The 15,018-nt window shown below is 36.4% G+C and overlaps 1 protein-coding gene across 1 annotated transcript in view; it reads left to right on the forward strand.

The window, feature by feature from the left end:
- Window positions 1–15,018, forward strand: part of piezo2b (piezo-type mechanosensitive ion channel component 2b) — a 107,551-nt gene that overhangs the window by 76,282 nt on the left and 16,251 nt on the right. The window contains exons 34-43 of the mRNA XM_084412371.1: window positions 431–534; window positions 3,344–3,442; window positions 4,422–4,527; window positions 4,611–4,679; window positions 4,760–4,926; window positions 6,898–7,088; window positions 8,176–8,349; window positions 9,368–9,958; window positions 11,977–12,235; window positions 13,191–13,373. Of these exons, the coding sequence (XP_084268497.1) occupies window positions 431–534; window positions 3,344–3,442; window positions 4,422–4,527; window positions 4,611–4,679; window positions 4,760–4,926; window positions 6,898–7,088; window positions 8,176–8,349; window positions 9,368–9,958; window positions 11,977–12,235; window positions 13,191–13,373 (1,943 nt within the window). The remainder of the gene's footprint in view (window positions 1–430; window positions 535–3,343; window positions 3,443–4,421; window positions 4,528–4,610; window positions 4,680–4,759; window positions 4,927–6,897; window positions 7,089–8,175; window positions 8,350–9,367; window positions 9,959–11,976; window positions 12,236–13,190; window positions 13,374–15,018) is intronic.

The following is a 15,018-nucleotide window of genomic DNA, read 5'->3' on the forward strand; positions in this document are numbered from 1 at the left end:
TTTATAGATTAATTTGATTGGTAATTGCTGTTTTATTAAAATGTATAAAATGGGATATGCAAGATTTAATCTTCTACAGTTTTAGTGTTTTTGTTTTGGCGCTGATGTTCTGTTATGCCTGAGAAACTAAGTTTGACTGTACGGTTTTCAGATTTAGAGATTCAGGTAAGTTTAATCAAGAGATTTAATGGTATTTTCTCCTGTGCTCTGATGAGCAAAACTTGAAAATTGTTTATTGAACAAGTACTCTATTACTGTATACTCATTATAAAGTGTTACCATATATATATATATATATATATATATGTGTGTGTGTGTGTGTGTGTGTGTGTGTGTGTGTATGTATATGAATCATCAAAAGCATGTTATTCTCCTGTTTGCTGATTTTATGATTGTTTTGGCTAAACGCTCTCCTCCGTTCCTCTCTCAGTGGTTAGAAGTGGTGATTATTACCTGTTTGAAACTGACAGTGAAGAGGAAGAGGAAGAGGACGAGAAAAAAGATGAAGAAGCACCCAAGAGATCAGCCTTTCAGGTAACTGAACCGAATTTACACAACTTTTTGTGTTTCCGAGGTGTTAGATGACTGACTAACCCAGTGGTTCTCAATTCCAGTCCTCGGGACCCCTTGCTCTGCACATTTTGTATGTCTCTCTTATCTGACACACTCAGTTCAGTCAGAGAACGTCTAATGAGGGGAGAAGTGCCACTCAATAAACTTCCGGTTGCAGTTCCACTCTTGTTCCATATGAGGGCGCTCACATGACGAGTGCAGAATGAATGGAGGTCTATGGAGCTATACCGCTCAAAATCCACTTTTCTTAGGATATAATTTTTTGTCTAGTAATTTGAATGTTGTTTTCGAAAGGAGATGCAAAGAAATTACACATTGCTGGGTGTTAGATTTTTTAGAGTCACTTATTTGCTTTAAAAAGTCTTTCAAAAGAATGAATGCTGACGTCATTAGCAGAATGCTAGCGTGTTATGGGCAACAACAACTCAACCTGTAAGAAATCGAAAAGAAATAAGTACTCGTTCATTCAACATTCGATCTATAACCCATGTTGAACTTGCAAAACCTACAATCAAATCTGAGATTTCTCAACGGCAATCGGGTGTCAAATTTAGCTGTCTAGCCCCATAGACTCCCATTCATTTTGCACTCATGGCGAGCGCCCCCAGTGGAACTCTGATTGGAACTACAACCAATAGGACTTAATAGGGCGTTGGAGTGAACAGGCTTTCCGTAGACGGGCTTTGGTTCAGTTCATGGAGTCTCTCCTAATGAGCTGATGATCTGGTTCAGGTGTGTTAAATAAGGGAGACATACAAAATGGGCAGAGCAGCGGTTCCCGAGGACTGGAATTGAGAACCACTGGACTAACTCAACTAGAGATATATAACTGTTTTTCTTTTTCTTTTTTTTTCTCCATTTTATGGGTTAATCTGATTGGCAATTGCTGTTTTATTAAAATGTATTATTAAAATGTATTATGTATTTTTATTAAAATTAAACTTTAATTTCAACCCGGTAAAGCCTGACATTTGACGTAATAGTCCGAAAAAGATCTATATTTTTTGTGACAGTTTATTAAACCTTTAGATAAAAAAAAAAAAAAAAAAAAAAAAAATCATATGTGTTTTCTAAATATCATATCAGGCTTTTTATGGCTCATATATGATATAGTGAGAATATGGATCTCATACTTGAGGAGAAAAAACACCTCGGTTTTATGAACTGGGCAAAAATATGCAATTTGGTGCAGCTGCTGGTATGCTTCTAATGTAAATCAGTGAGATCTTTATAGCAGTATATCATACTACTGATATAAAATGCATATAAATATCAGTCGTCACTCTAGATCTGCTAATAATGTCTTATAAAGATGATATTTAAATGTTTAGTTTTATGATCAAAGCTCTGTAGTTTTAAAACACATAATGCAATGCAATACAATGATGATTGAGAGATCAGTAAGTGTTCATCTTGAAATATTATATTACTAACAATATACAATTTATTCTTACATTTACTTGATAAAAATCAGTGCCGATTTCACAGCAGAAAGACACGTGAACCACGAGCTGAAGGTGGACGTTTGTACAATTATACTAAAATGTCTTTCACTTGCTAAAAAACAATCAGACGACAGACGGCATGTAGATTGTGTGCAACATGTTTATCAGCAACGTTTCAATCATGTTGATCATTTACAGGCCATAAATTGTGCATATCAAATATGAGACAGTCGGCTTTATAGGGTTGATTTGTTATAGCTCAGAAGACGTAGTCAAGATTAAACAATGTTCACAAACAACATTTTACTTCAGAGTTTTAAAGGATATTCAGTAAGAAAAAAAGGACTTGAATGAAAGTGGGCAGTCGCTGATGTTTGGCCTAAAATTCCATTTAGAAATAAAAATAAACACAAACCGAGTCAATAGTTGTCATTGAGTAAGAGTATAGAGCTATAAAATTTGGATCATTTTGATGAGACTTGTGCGAGTTCATATTGAGCTGTCTGACTTTTGATTGCGGGCGTTGGTATCTTCACGAATCTGAGCAGGTTGAGACATTGTTGAGATCTCTTCTGAAACTCTACTGGAGACACGTGTGAGATTACTGAGGACTTTTTCTCAGGAGAAACATCTGAGAAGCAGGAGAATTCAAAGTCTCCTGTTGATCTCCATTTAATCCATATTAAAGACCCCCTGAAGAATAATCGTATCCCTTAAATCACCAAAATGACATATTTAAACAAAAAATTCTTTATGCCTTAAAATATCTTGAATGTAATTCGACACCCTTGCCTCATTTAGTATGCGTGGTTCTATGAATATGCAAATGAGCCCCGCCTCCACTCGCTCACTCAGCTCAGAGATCCACTGGTTGACGATCACACGTTGATCTGATTGGTTACTAGGTAGTTTGTGACGTCAGAAACACCAGCGATTTCAAAGCGTGTTTTTGAGACTGTCTTTGGTTCACTGCAGTTTTAAGGAGGAAATACTTATGAATTTACACATGGTTTGTCTTAACGCATATTAAAAACACCACATAGACATATAAACAACATTAAAAGCTTGATTTTTCACCACAGGGGGACTTTAAATTGCAGTTTTAATGAGATCTCTGTGATTTATCTCTCAATCCCCAAGCAAATAGCCCAACATCCATCATCTGTACATCTTCTCCTCTTAATCAAAATGTTGCGTCGGTTCCTCCATCTTTTTAGTTACAAACCTATGTATTAATTGTTCATCTGTTGTTTTAGTGTTGTAACTGTTTGAAGGGTTTCAGGACACTGATGCTGTGACTTTCTCCTGGTTCTTTCTCCTCTCAGCGAGCGATCAGAAAGTTTGCTTCGGCCCTCGTGGCTTTACCCAGATCAATCATTAAACTGCCCAAAACTGTTCTGCAGTATTTAATCAGAGCGGCCAAGGTACCACCGCAGGGAACGGCTCATCTGTGTTTATCTGTGTTTGCTGATGGTGTTTTATTGGAAGATTTCCATTCCATGTTGTTCCAACTATGATATATATATTTGGAAATATAACGAGATTGTAAATAATGTAAAATATCCTTCAAAGATGCATGGAATGGAAATGATTTAGAGGTGTTGTTCAATGTGAATGTTGTGTCTTTGGTGTGGTTTATTTTTAATAATTTCATTGGTAACACTTTACAATGAGGTCCCATTAGTTCATTAAAATTAGTTGATGAGCAATGCATTTGGTACAGTATTTATGAATCTTTATTAACAGTAGTAAAAACACAACTGTTCATATGTTAGTTCATGTCAGCTCAGGTCCATTAAATTATATTATTAACAGATACAACTTTGCGTAAATTTTAATAATGTATTAGTAAATGCTCAAATTAACATGCTTAATGTAATAAATGCTTAATTGTTACAAATGGAACCTTATTTTAAAATGTTATCATTTAATGTTGTTGCTAGTAAATTGTGTGATTTGCTCCATTGCATTTAAGAAATAGCGTTCATACTGAACGTGAATAATTCTGATATTAATGGAGCAAAAAAGTTGAGTTTCTGTCTTTGTTTTTTCTATTTTCTTGTGCAACCTGGATTCAAACAACTCCATTTAATCTGATAATTAAATACATACTCATCAATATCCATGCATATGCAATTCAAAAATTGGAAGTGGCTTTTCAAAGATTTGGAATATTCGGATGGAAAACAGTTGTTTGTATGCAGTGTGTGGATGTGCTTGTCAAATTCAGCCTTTTCAGGGGATAAGATACACGTTCATGATCAAAATGAAAAATGCATTGCATTGAAACTTGAATCATGGGTTAAATTTCAACTGGTTTCCTGAAATGGCTGAACATGTTTGTGTGTTTAAGTCCTTGTATTCAAACACGTCATTAATGGATGAATTTCTGTTGCTCTGTAGTTTGTGTATCATACCTGGATCACTGACTCTAAAGCAATCCTGAAGGAAAGAGGCAAAGGGAGGCGTCATTTCTGGAAGCGCAGACACAGAAAAGACAAGAAAGAAGGTACAGCTACTCTTTAACATTTGAAAATTTGTGTCCGTAATTGTAAAGTTGGTCTCAATGGACAAGCAACTTCTTGTGTGTAGTTCATGTGGCGATAGAGGTCGGTGAAGAAGAACGTCAGAGTTCAGAGGAAGAGAAAACTGACGGACCAGGTGTGTTCATGGCACACGTTCGTTTTACCAGTTCATGTAAACTTCAGAAAAACTTAAACGTAACTTTCCACTTCCTGTAGACAACATCATCAAGAGGGTCTTCAACATCATCAAGTTCACGTGGGTCTTGTTTCTGACCACCGTCAAGAGCATCACCAGATGGCTGAACTCCGTCTGCAGGGAATACATCGACATCTCCACCGTCCTGCGCATCGAGCGCTGCATGCTGACCAGAGAAGTCAAAAAGGTTCTCTACTGATGCTTATAAACCATTTTAATGCATGACATCGAGGCAAAGAATCGCCCAATGCAAAGCGAAGCATTCAAATGGTTTAATGCACAGCTAGCCGTGGATTGTCCCGCTTATACCATGGTCATTTACCGGCATTAACAAGTTAAAGCTGTTATTGATGTTTGCAGTGCAAATATTTGACTGGAAGGGTAAAAATTATGGTTATTTTCATCAGTTACGGCTTGTTAGATCTAGCATTCTGCCCACTGTATACCAAACACAGAGATAAAGACCATGGTATATGTATATATATATATATATAGTGTGTGTGTGTGTACTTGTACAACTATCTTTGTGAGGACCAGTTTGAGTTTTAGATCATTGGAGTGAGGACAAAGAGAGTAAAGTGAGGACATTTTGGCCGGTCCTCACTTTCTGAGAGCCCTTTAAAGGCCTATTTGAGGGTCAAGACTTGGTTTTAGGGATAAGGTTATAATGAGGTTAAGGGTCGGTTTAGGGTCAGGGTTTGGGTTAGGCATTTAGTTGTGATGGGTAAGGTTAGGGTAAGCGGGTAGAGATTGCATTGTGTCAATGAATGTCCTCATAAAGATAGATGTACAAGAGTGTGTGTGTGCTTATTTATATGATTTATGAGGACACAAATTTGTATAATGACATGGGCATTACACTCGTATTACAACATATACGTTGTATATGAGGACATTTCCTTGTGGGTATTTTTTTGGCTACCCTGAGGAAAACAGTTTAGGGTTAAGAAAAAAAAAATACTGTTTAAAAAAAAATCTGTATGTCTATGGAATATCTCCATAAAACATGAAAGCCCAACATATGTGTATATAATTTTTTTTTTACTTGAATTTTTTTTTTTTTTTTATCAGTATACTAATCTAGCCTGATAATCCAGACCTAAATCTGAAAGATTAATGGTCTGGCATCGACTAATGAAAATCGGCCAGCTCGAGGGGCGGCACCAAGCATGCATTTGAAAATCTCACTGCACGCAATTGGATAACACTACGACCAATCACAACAAGCCCCATACGCTTAGCTACCAGCGGAGCTAACTGGTAGATTAGACTCTTGCCGTATCCGGTCGGCAAAACAGCAAAAACGCCCTTCTTGCAAAGGAACGATTCGAGCGCCGTCTTCTGTTCCTCTTTTAGATAAAAAGCCAAGTCTAACTCGTTCATTGTAGCCGTTTCAAACAACTGGTGTTCATCCATAGCCATCTTACAATGTTGACTAATGACTTCGACGTCACAGCGCTGTCGTCTTCTGTTTAGCTCACCTCTGGCCCGCCTATATCAGATAACCCGATGTGATTGGTGCAGCTCGGATACAAGGGCATATTTAATGAGCATCATTACTCGACTCCAGAGTAAACTCGCTGAGCAAATTCAAATTGTGCTCTCGCGAGAACTCTGGATTTCCAGGGTAATACTAAAGAGGAAAGTGAGGCCAATGGCTGATTTGGAATTCACTTACAGCAAATAATATGCACACAATGTGTTAGTACATGTTTGATAGTTAACGCATTAATTAACATTTAAGGGAAAACTAAACCAAACAGGCTCTGTAAGAATAAATGAGAAATACTCTGTCTTTGATTTACACGTGAATAATTTAATATTGATGTACTGTAAAGTTTTGTCCTCTGCAGTGTCATCTCAAACATCATCAGATGGCACATTAGTTTGCCATTATTTACAGGGAAACTTGTTATGAAATGTCAGAAAAACTCAAAATTGTCAGCCAATATATCGGTCTATCACTATATACTTTATTTAATATAATTTAATGATGGAAATTGATTGCAGAAAAAGTATATTTATAATATTTGTCATTAAAATACATTGGTAGCTTTCAGAATCGGCACAAGGTGCAACACGTTTTTAAGAATAATCCAGAAACGTAATGAATCAGCCATGGGTCTAGAACTGATCCCCTGTGTTCTCTGTCCTGCAGGGAAACGTGCCGTCCCGTGAGAGCATCCATGTGTACTACCAAAAGCAGATGAAACTCAGTGGATCTCGTGAATCTGGACTGGACCGGATCAGTGAGGAGGATTCGGGCTCAATCAGAGCCCGCCGTAGACGGGTCGGACACAGTCTGGATTCCTTCCAGTCTGGATTCGCCTCCAGAGACAGCCTCTCCAGGTGCTCATCCTCCACTTTATTATTTTAGGTTGAATCTGTAAGACCCGCCCAATCGGATCAACGACAGTTTCCGATAAGCGGGTGAAGGTTTCTTGTGCTTTTCAGTGTGGCAAAATCATTTAATAACCTCTTTATTTCATACAAAGGTTTAATTGATGTTTGTTAATCTTTAAAGTCCCCCTGTAGTCAATCATTTTATCCCTTAAAACTCATCTTTAATCACCAAAATGACATATTTTAAAGTTTTTTCCTTGGAAAAAAATGTGTCATGCCTTAAAATAGCTTGCAATGAATATGCAAATGAGCCCCGCCTCCACTCACTCACTCAGCTCAGAGATCCACTCGTTGACAATCACACGTTGATCTGATTGGTTACAAGGAAGTTTGTGATGTCAGAAACACTAGCGAGAGACTGTCTTTGGTTCACTGCAGTTTTAAGGAGAAAATACTCAGCAATGGTGTCGCCTTATGAATTTACACATGATTTAAAGCATATTAAAAACACCACATAGACATATAAACAACATAATAGCTTGATTTTCACCACAGGGGGACTTTAAATGTAGGTGAATGTTTGATTATTCTATTTAACTCTTTTCTTTACATTTTACACTCGTTCACCCAACAATTTGAGTCCTGCACCGGCCGGGTATATGATCTAATAATCTCAACAGAGGTGATTGACTAATATCCTAGACGGCTGTACTCTACTTGTTCATTCTAGAATATATTATTTAGTCCCTATAGATATGAACACACTTAATTAAGGTAAGACTATATCTAACCAACTTCACTCTGAGGGTTTGGAGACAAATGGCAGTATGTGTTTGTGTTGTCCATATCTCAGGAGATCAAAGTATGGTAAGTTCTGTTTGTCTTACAAATCACATAACTTAAAAAATATATAGGATGTATCTCACCCCAGAGTTTTTGCATTGCGACATTTTCATGACAAGCACAATTAAAGTGTTTTTTTTTTCTCAGGAGCAACATCTGAGAACCAGGAGACTTTTTCCCTCATGATTTCTTGTCATCTTTTTCATTGCATTATATTTCCACTCATCTGTCCATCTGTCCCATCTATCAGCGCATACACCGAAGCCACCATGCTGTTTTCCCGCCAGTCCACCTTGGACGACTTGGACGACATGCCTCTGAATATTCCCAAAACCAGCGAACGCGCTCGTCCCAAACTGCGCAAAATGTACGGCTTGGACATGTCCAACTCCTCGGCGGACAGCGGAAGCAGCGTCATGTCCAGGTGCTCATAATCCTCTTCATCACATTCATCCTCACCCTCCACACTCCTTTTATTTATTTTTATTTTATTTATTTATTTACATATTATTTATAATGTAAAAATAAAGCAAAATAAATTAAAATATTAACTGATATTTTCACATTTCTGTTTTATCTGGCTGACTATATATACATATATTATGGCTGTCAATGTTAATACATTAATACATGCGATTGATTAAAAAACTTTTAATGCGTTAAAATTATTAAAAATAATCACCCTTCAATCTGATGGTTAACTTTGCTGGATATGGCAAATGATGACAAAATGAACGTGTTATGAAGATAAATGGTGTATGCTTTATTTCACATTGAGTGTGCGATTAAAACATTTAATCTAGTGACAGTTCTAATATATATATATATATAGCCTATATATATTATATATATAATATAATATTTTACATTACTAATAAAATTTGTATTATATTAATAATATATTAATTAGTATAGTATTAATATTGTAAATGTCATCTATTACATTTTTATTCATTTTAATACATTTTATTATTTTAAACTAATAGTAATATAATGATAATTACAAAAATTGTGTATATTATATATATATATATATATATATATATATATATATCTCAAAATAATAATTGTATGTACATAATACATTTAAAATGTACATACACATTTTTATTATTGTAGAATAACATTATTTAGGTATTATTTTGTCAAAAATACAGTCAAATAATTGGTTCTACTTATCAGACGTTTTGGAAGTATCGGACATCAATTAACTTCTAAAACTTACAATATACATTGTATTGTGGTAAATATACATTTTGGAAAGACAAAGTAAATGTTTAAGTTAATCTATTTGTGTATTTTTTTCATTATACAGCAGGAAATGTTGTTACTCAAACTCAATACGTCAAACCGTCTTCTGAAAATGATCCACAATTCATACGTTGATATGTTTATAGTGATTGTAATATAAAGCTGTTTCCTGTTTGTGTTGTGTTTTCCAGTGAAGCCACTCAGTGCGTTACACTGTTCTCTCGACAAGGCACCAACGACACGATAGACGAGGCTGAGGACGAGCGAGACCAGCTGGAGGACAGGAAGAAAACAGCAGAGCCGGAGCGCCCAGCCAGTGAGGACGAACCTGAGGGAGACGATCAGGAGGAAGTGAAGCGGGAAGAGGAAGAGGAAGTCCAATGGGATTTGGTGGATCCAGAGGAAGCAGTGAAAGATGTTCAGGATCCTCAGCTGGAGTGTGATGATCACCGAGAGGAAGAGCAGTGTGTCACTGATGATGAGGAGTGTGAAGAGTCTATCCATCAGGATGAAGGTGAATCCTCAGGAATGGAGAACGTGCAAACGGATCTGGTCAGCGGGCAGATTTTCACTCCAGACACAGACGCGCCAAACACCTCAGACGCTGACGTGCCGCCCAGCTACAGCAAAGCCGTGAGCTTCGACCGTCTCTCTGTGAGCGACGAAAGCGACAGCGATAAGCGTCTGATGGTGATGACACCCGACAGCAAATCCGATCTGGACGACCCTCTGCTGCCCTCCACGACCACCGATCTGACCGCCAGCGAACTGCTGCTCAACAAGTCAGTCATTATACATGATGGCTTATTTAAATGGGTCTGTTGTATCAAGAAGTGGCATAAATGTGGTAGAAAATCCCAATACTGATATAATATCTCACTACATACCAGTGTTATTTTAGTCTATACTGTTTGTAATGTGGGTTGGTTCAGAAACGAGGGAGAGTAGAATCCAAATGCAGTTAAAAGACAAAAGTTAATCCAGGCAAATGAGATGAAGGAAAAACTGAGTAAATCCAGACAAGTGGCAAGGCAAGCAAAACTGAACCATGAAGGACCACACCAGACCAAGAACATAGGAAACACTGAGGCTTAAATACACAAGATAACAAGGAACAGGTGTGGGTAATGAGTGGCTATAGAGACTAACCAGGGGTGCGTTTTCCAAAAGCATCGTTACGTTAGCCAACTATGTTCGCAAGTTCCGTCGTTATCAGCAGTTCAACGAGTCGGTGTTTCCCGAAACCATCGTTCTTTTTTTTTTTTTGGCCCACCACCACCGAAACCATCATTCTAATGAAGATTCGCACACAGCATCGCAGAGTTGTGTAGTTGGAACAACAGCTCTCGAACTGTGGTTAGAAGCAGAGTTTCTAGTTTGCATGACATGTGGACTTAATAAATCCTTATCTTGAGCAAAATAAGCAAGATGACATTCAGTGCAATCTGTATCTTTTATTTAGAATACATACAAATGTCATTTACGTCTTTTAGTTTGTCAAGAGATTTAAAGCACCGTTTTTGAAGAGTGCGCATGTGCGAACGTGTTCTGCTATGTAAGAACGAGCCTATGATTGAATCTGGAAATAAAGCAAAATAACTGAGAAAAATTAGAAATAGTCCTCGGATGTCATGTCTGTCATTTATAGCAAAACATATAGCGTTAATTCGATCTCAAACAGATTCATTAAAAGAAGTTATTACTCCACCACGTGCGTGACGTCATAAACCAACGTGGTTGAACGACCACTTCGAGACAATACAGTTTCCGAGAAACAGTCGTGACTAGCTAGTTGATTTCTTCAACGATGCATCGTACTATGGAAGTTAAGCACGAGTTACGGCGTTGTTCGGGAAACGCACCCCAGGGTAACTGTGGAAACAAACAAACAAGGCAGCAATGGAAACGGAGAAAACAGGAACTAATCACAGGAAGTCAAACAGCAGGAACAATAGGAACAAAAATACACTTCCAAAATAAGATTCCAAAAATTCCATAAGATTCCAAAATGTCCTTAAACACAAGACAGGAGAAAAGAGACAGGAATTGTAACATTATTATAGTTGTATTGATATTTTGAATAAACTTTTCAGTTTTCATTTTATTTGTAGTTTAATTTTTAGTAAGTTTGCTATGTGCTTTTTGTCATATTTATCAGTTTTTATTTATTTATATGTATTTACAGAAAGGTGTGTGATTTTATTTTTATTTGAGCTTTAGTTTTTTTTTTCAGCTAGTATATTTAGAACTTAAACTAAATAACATTTTTGATATGTTGCCTTTGCAACTTACTGAAATTAGTATACGTTTTTATACTATATTTCTTATTATATAGTATAAGAAATATAGTATAAACATAATTATTTCAGTAAGTTGCAAAGGCAACATTTAAAAAAATGTATTTAGTTTAAGTTGTATGTGTATATAAACATGTACTGTATACTCACACACACACACATATATATTTGAGAGAGTATAGGTAAAGTATATATAAAGTTTAACATAAAAAACAAAGTTTGTTTTTCTATATATTAGTTAATCTAATATATATATATATCTTTGATATCCTTAAACTTTATCCTAATATTCAATATGTTATTTTCATATTTATATTTTATTATTAGCTTTATTTCAATTAACAAAAAACTTTTAAATAGTTTTAGTTTATATGCAACACTGCTACAGTACATACTCAAGTATGCACTTTCCCCTTTGCCAGCACAACTAATACACAGTGAGTATTGTAGGTATAATCGTTGATATGTGATTTAATGCGATCTGTTTTCCCACTGTTATCCAGAATGTTCTACGACGAGGAGCTGGAGAACTCCGAGAGTTTCTATAAATCGCAGCCGCTGGGCCTGCAGCTGTGCTACTCTCTCTATAACCTGCTGGTGGCGCACTCTGAGATGGTCTGTTACCTGGTCATCATCCTCAACCACATGATCTCGGCTTCCATGGCGACACTGGTGCTGCCCATCCTCATCTTCCTGTGGGCGATGCTCTCTGTTCCTCGGCCCAGCAAGCGTTTCTGGATGACGGCCATCGTTTACACAGAGGTCAGGGTTTGTTTTGGGTTAATTTTGTGGGCACAGATTCTGTGCAGGCCCAGTTATATGTGTAGTATGTGCAAATTATTCATATAAATGCAAACTTTTTTTAAACATAAACAACATCAGTCAAAAAATGTTTTAACAGTGACATGTTTTGGTTTTTACCCCTTACCACAACATAATCATCACCCCACAAACCACCCCCCACACGTTCATAACTAGCAATATTTGACATGAGTTCCATCTATTCATCATATGTGACCCTGGACCACAAAACCAGTCACATGGGTACATTTTTTTGAAATTGAGATTTATACATCATATGAAAGCTGAATAAATAAGCTTTCCATTGATGTATAGATTGTTAGGATAGGACAATATTTGGCCGAGATACAGCTATTGTAAATCTGGAATCTGAGGGTGCAAAACAATCGAAACATTGAGAAAATCTCCTTTAAAGTTGTGCATTTATGTTCGCGATTGTGCAGCATTCACTCACACAAATAAATGTTTTATATATTTACGGTAGGAAATTTACAAAATATCTTCATGGAACATGAACTTTACTTAATATCCTAATGATTTTTGGCATAAAAGAAAAATCGATCATTTTGACCCATACAATGTCTATTGCCACAAATATACCCGTGCGACATGTGACTAGACGGCACCATAGCATCTGTTGTCGAGATATATGCATATCCTCCGGTATAATATCCAACATACCCAAGGCAGGGTTCTTATATAAGGACGACTTAAAGTATTATAAACAAACTGTACAATTTTCTCCCCTCCACCTTGTCACATTCATATAACATATGAACCATAGTTCCTATATCTTTGTTACACTGCCAGCATAGTGCAGTATCTTTTAGTTTAAGTCTAGCCAATCTGCTTGGAGTCCAGTAGCATCTGTTATATCTGTTTATATCATTTGTAAATATGTTTTTATGTCCTCCAGGTCACCATCGTCGTCAAGTACTTCTTCCAGTTCAGCTTTTTCCCATTCAACCAGAACGTGGAAGTCAACCAGAAGAAGCCGTACCATCCGCCCAACATCCTCGGCATAGAGAAGAAAGAAGGATACGTGCACTATGACCTGGTGCAGCTGCTGATGCTGTTCTTCCACAGATCCATACTAAAGGTTCTTACTCTTATTTATTTTGCCACATAATGTCCATCTAATCGTAGTGATGCTAAACTTGATAAAGTCAGTAGAACTAATAAACCTTGTCATTAAAAGCACATTTCATGCATAAACAATTCTTGTGTACTGGGCAGAATAAGTATGGTTAGCATATGCAAATATAAATGCAGAATGCATGCAAATAAAAAACCTAAATAAGTATATTTGGGAACACTTTATTTTAGGGTTCAGTTCTCACTATAAACTAGTTGCTTATTAGTATGCATATTACTAAGATATTGGCTGTTTATTAGTACTTATAAAGCACATATTAATGCCTTATTTTGCATGACCATATTCTACATCCCTTAATCCTCCCCAATACCTAAACTTAACAACTACCTTGGTAACTATTAATAAGCAGTAAATTAGGAGTATATTGAGGCAAAAGTCATAGTTAAACGTGAATGTGTTCAACATACTAAAGTGTTACAGTATATTTTATTATATGTATATTAATATATGTCAGAGATAATCCACTGCTAACTATTTTAATGCACGAAGTGGAGGCAAAGAGCATTCAAATAATTTAATGCACAGCTAGCGGTGGATTATCCCGCTTATACCACGGTCATTTGCCGGCGTTGACAAGTTAAAGCTGTTATTGATGATTGCAGCGCAATATTTGACCGAAAGGGTAAAAATTGAGGTTTTTGATAGTTAGATCTAGCATTCTGCCCGCTTTAAATCAAACACAGAGATAAAGTAGATTACATTTAAATTAATAAATCATAGAATGTATTTGAATTGATTATCGAGATACAGAGACAGAGAGATGTGTGTGTGAATTACCTGCGTCTGTGCGGCATCTCTCTCTATTTACAACGAGCAGCAAGTTTCAAAAACTGGGATGTAACTCCCTCATTGAGAAATATAGTGTAGCTATTCAGTAGCGAAGCTAATTTATTAATAAAAGTCATGTAACAAGTTTCTGTGCTCTTGAATGCTTTTGTGATCTCCCATCTCTCTGTTTGTGTGCGCTTCAATGAAAACGGTGCATTAATATAGAAAAGTGATTAAACTGACTAGAACTACCTGTGCATTGAACGTTTTCATTGCACACCGTCCAGCTAATCAGAATCGAGTATTTAGACAGATCATCGTACAAGTTTGCATATTTATTTAACCTTTAAGATCTGCACACTGCTTGATTTCCATAGTCCAAAGTCTTGTTGGGAATAAATAACGCTTGCTTCGCCTGTTTTCTGCTTTAGCTTTGAGATATTTAGCAGCTTGGTGCCAAGGTACAGCTGGAAACATAATTCATCAGACATTATGAGATCAAAACGAAGCCACTAGACTGTTGAGAGCTTTGAACCATAAAATGGATTTTAAAATCAATTCTTAATGTTTGAGGTTCTTCTCCTCTCCAGGTTTCAGATTATTTCATAAAATCGAAAATTCAGCATGACATTGCACTTTTCACCAGGGTAAACTAATATCACAAAAAAACTGTGCCTGTAAAAAATACCTCAAAACCAATCTGAAACCTGGGGTTAAACATTTTATAATTATTACATTTTAATTATTTTTTAGTAAACTGTGCACTGATACATTTTCTCAATAAGGGATATTTATTAAATGTAGAAGTAAATCAAGTCTT

Source organism: Rutilus rutilus, assembly GCF_951802725.1.
Source record: "Rutilus rutilus genome assembly, chromosome: 6".
NCBI lineage: Eukaryota > Metazoa > Chordata > Actinopteri > Cypriniformes > Leuciscidae > Rutilus > Rutilus rutilus.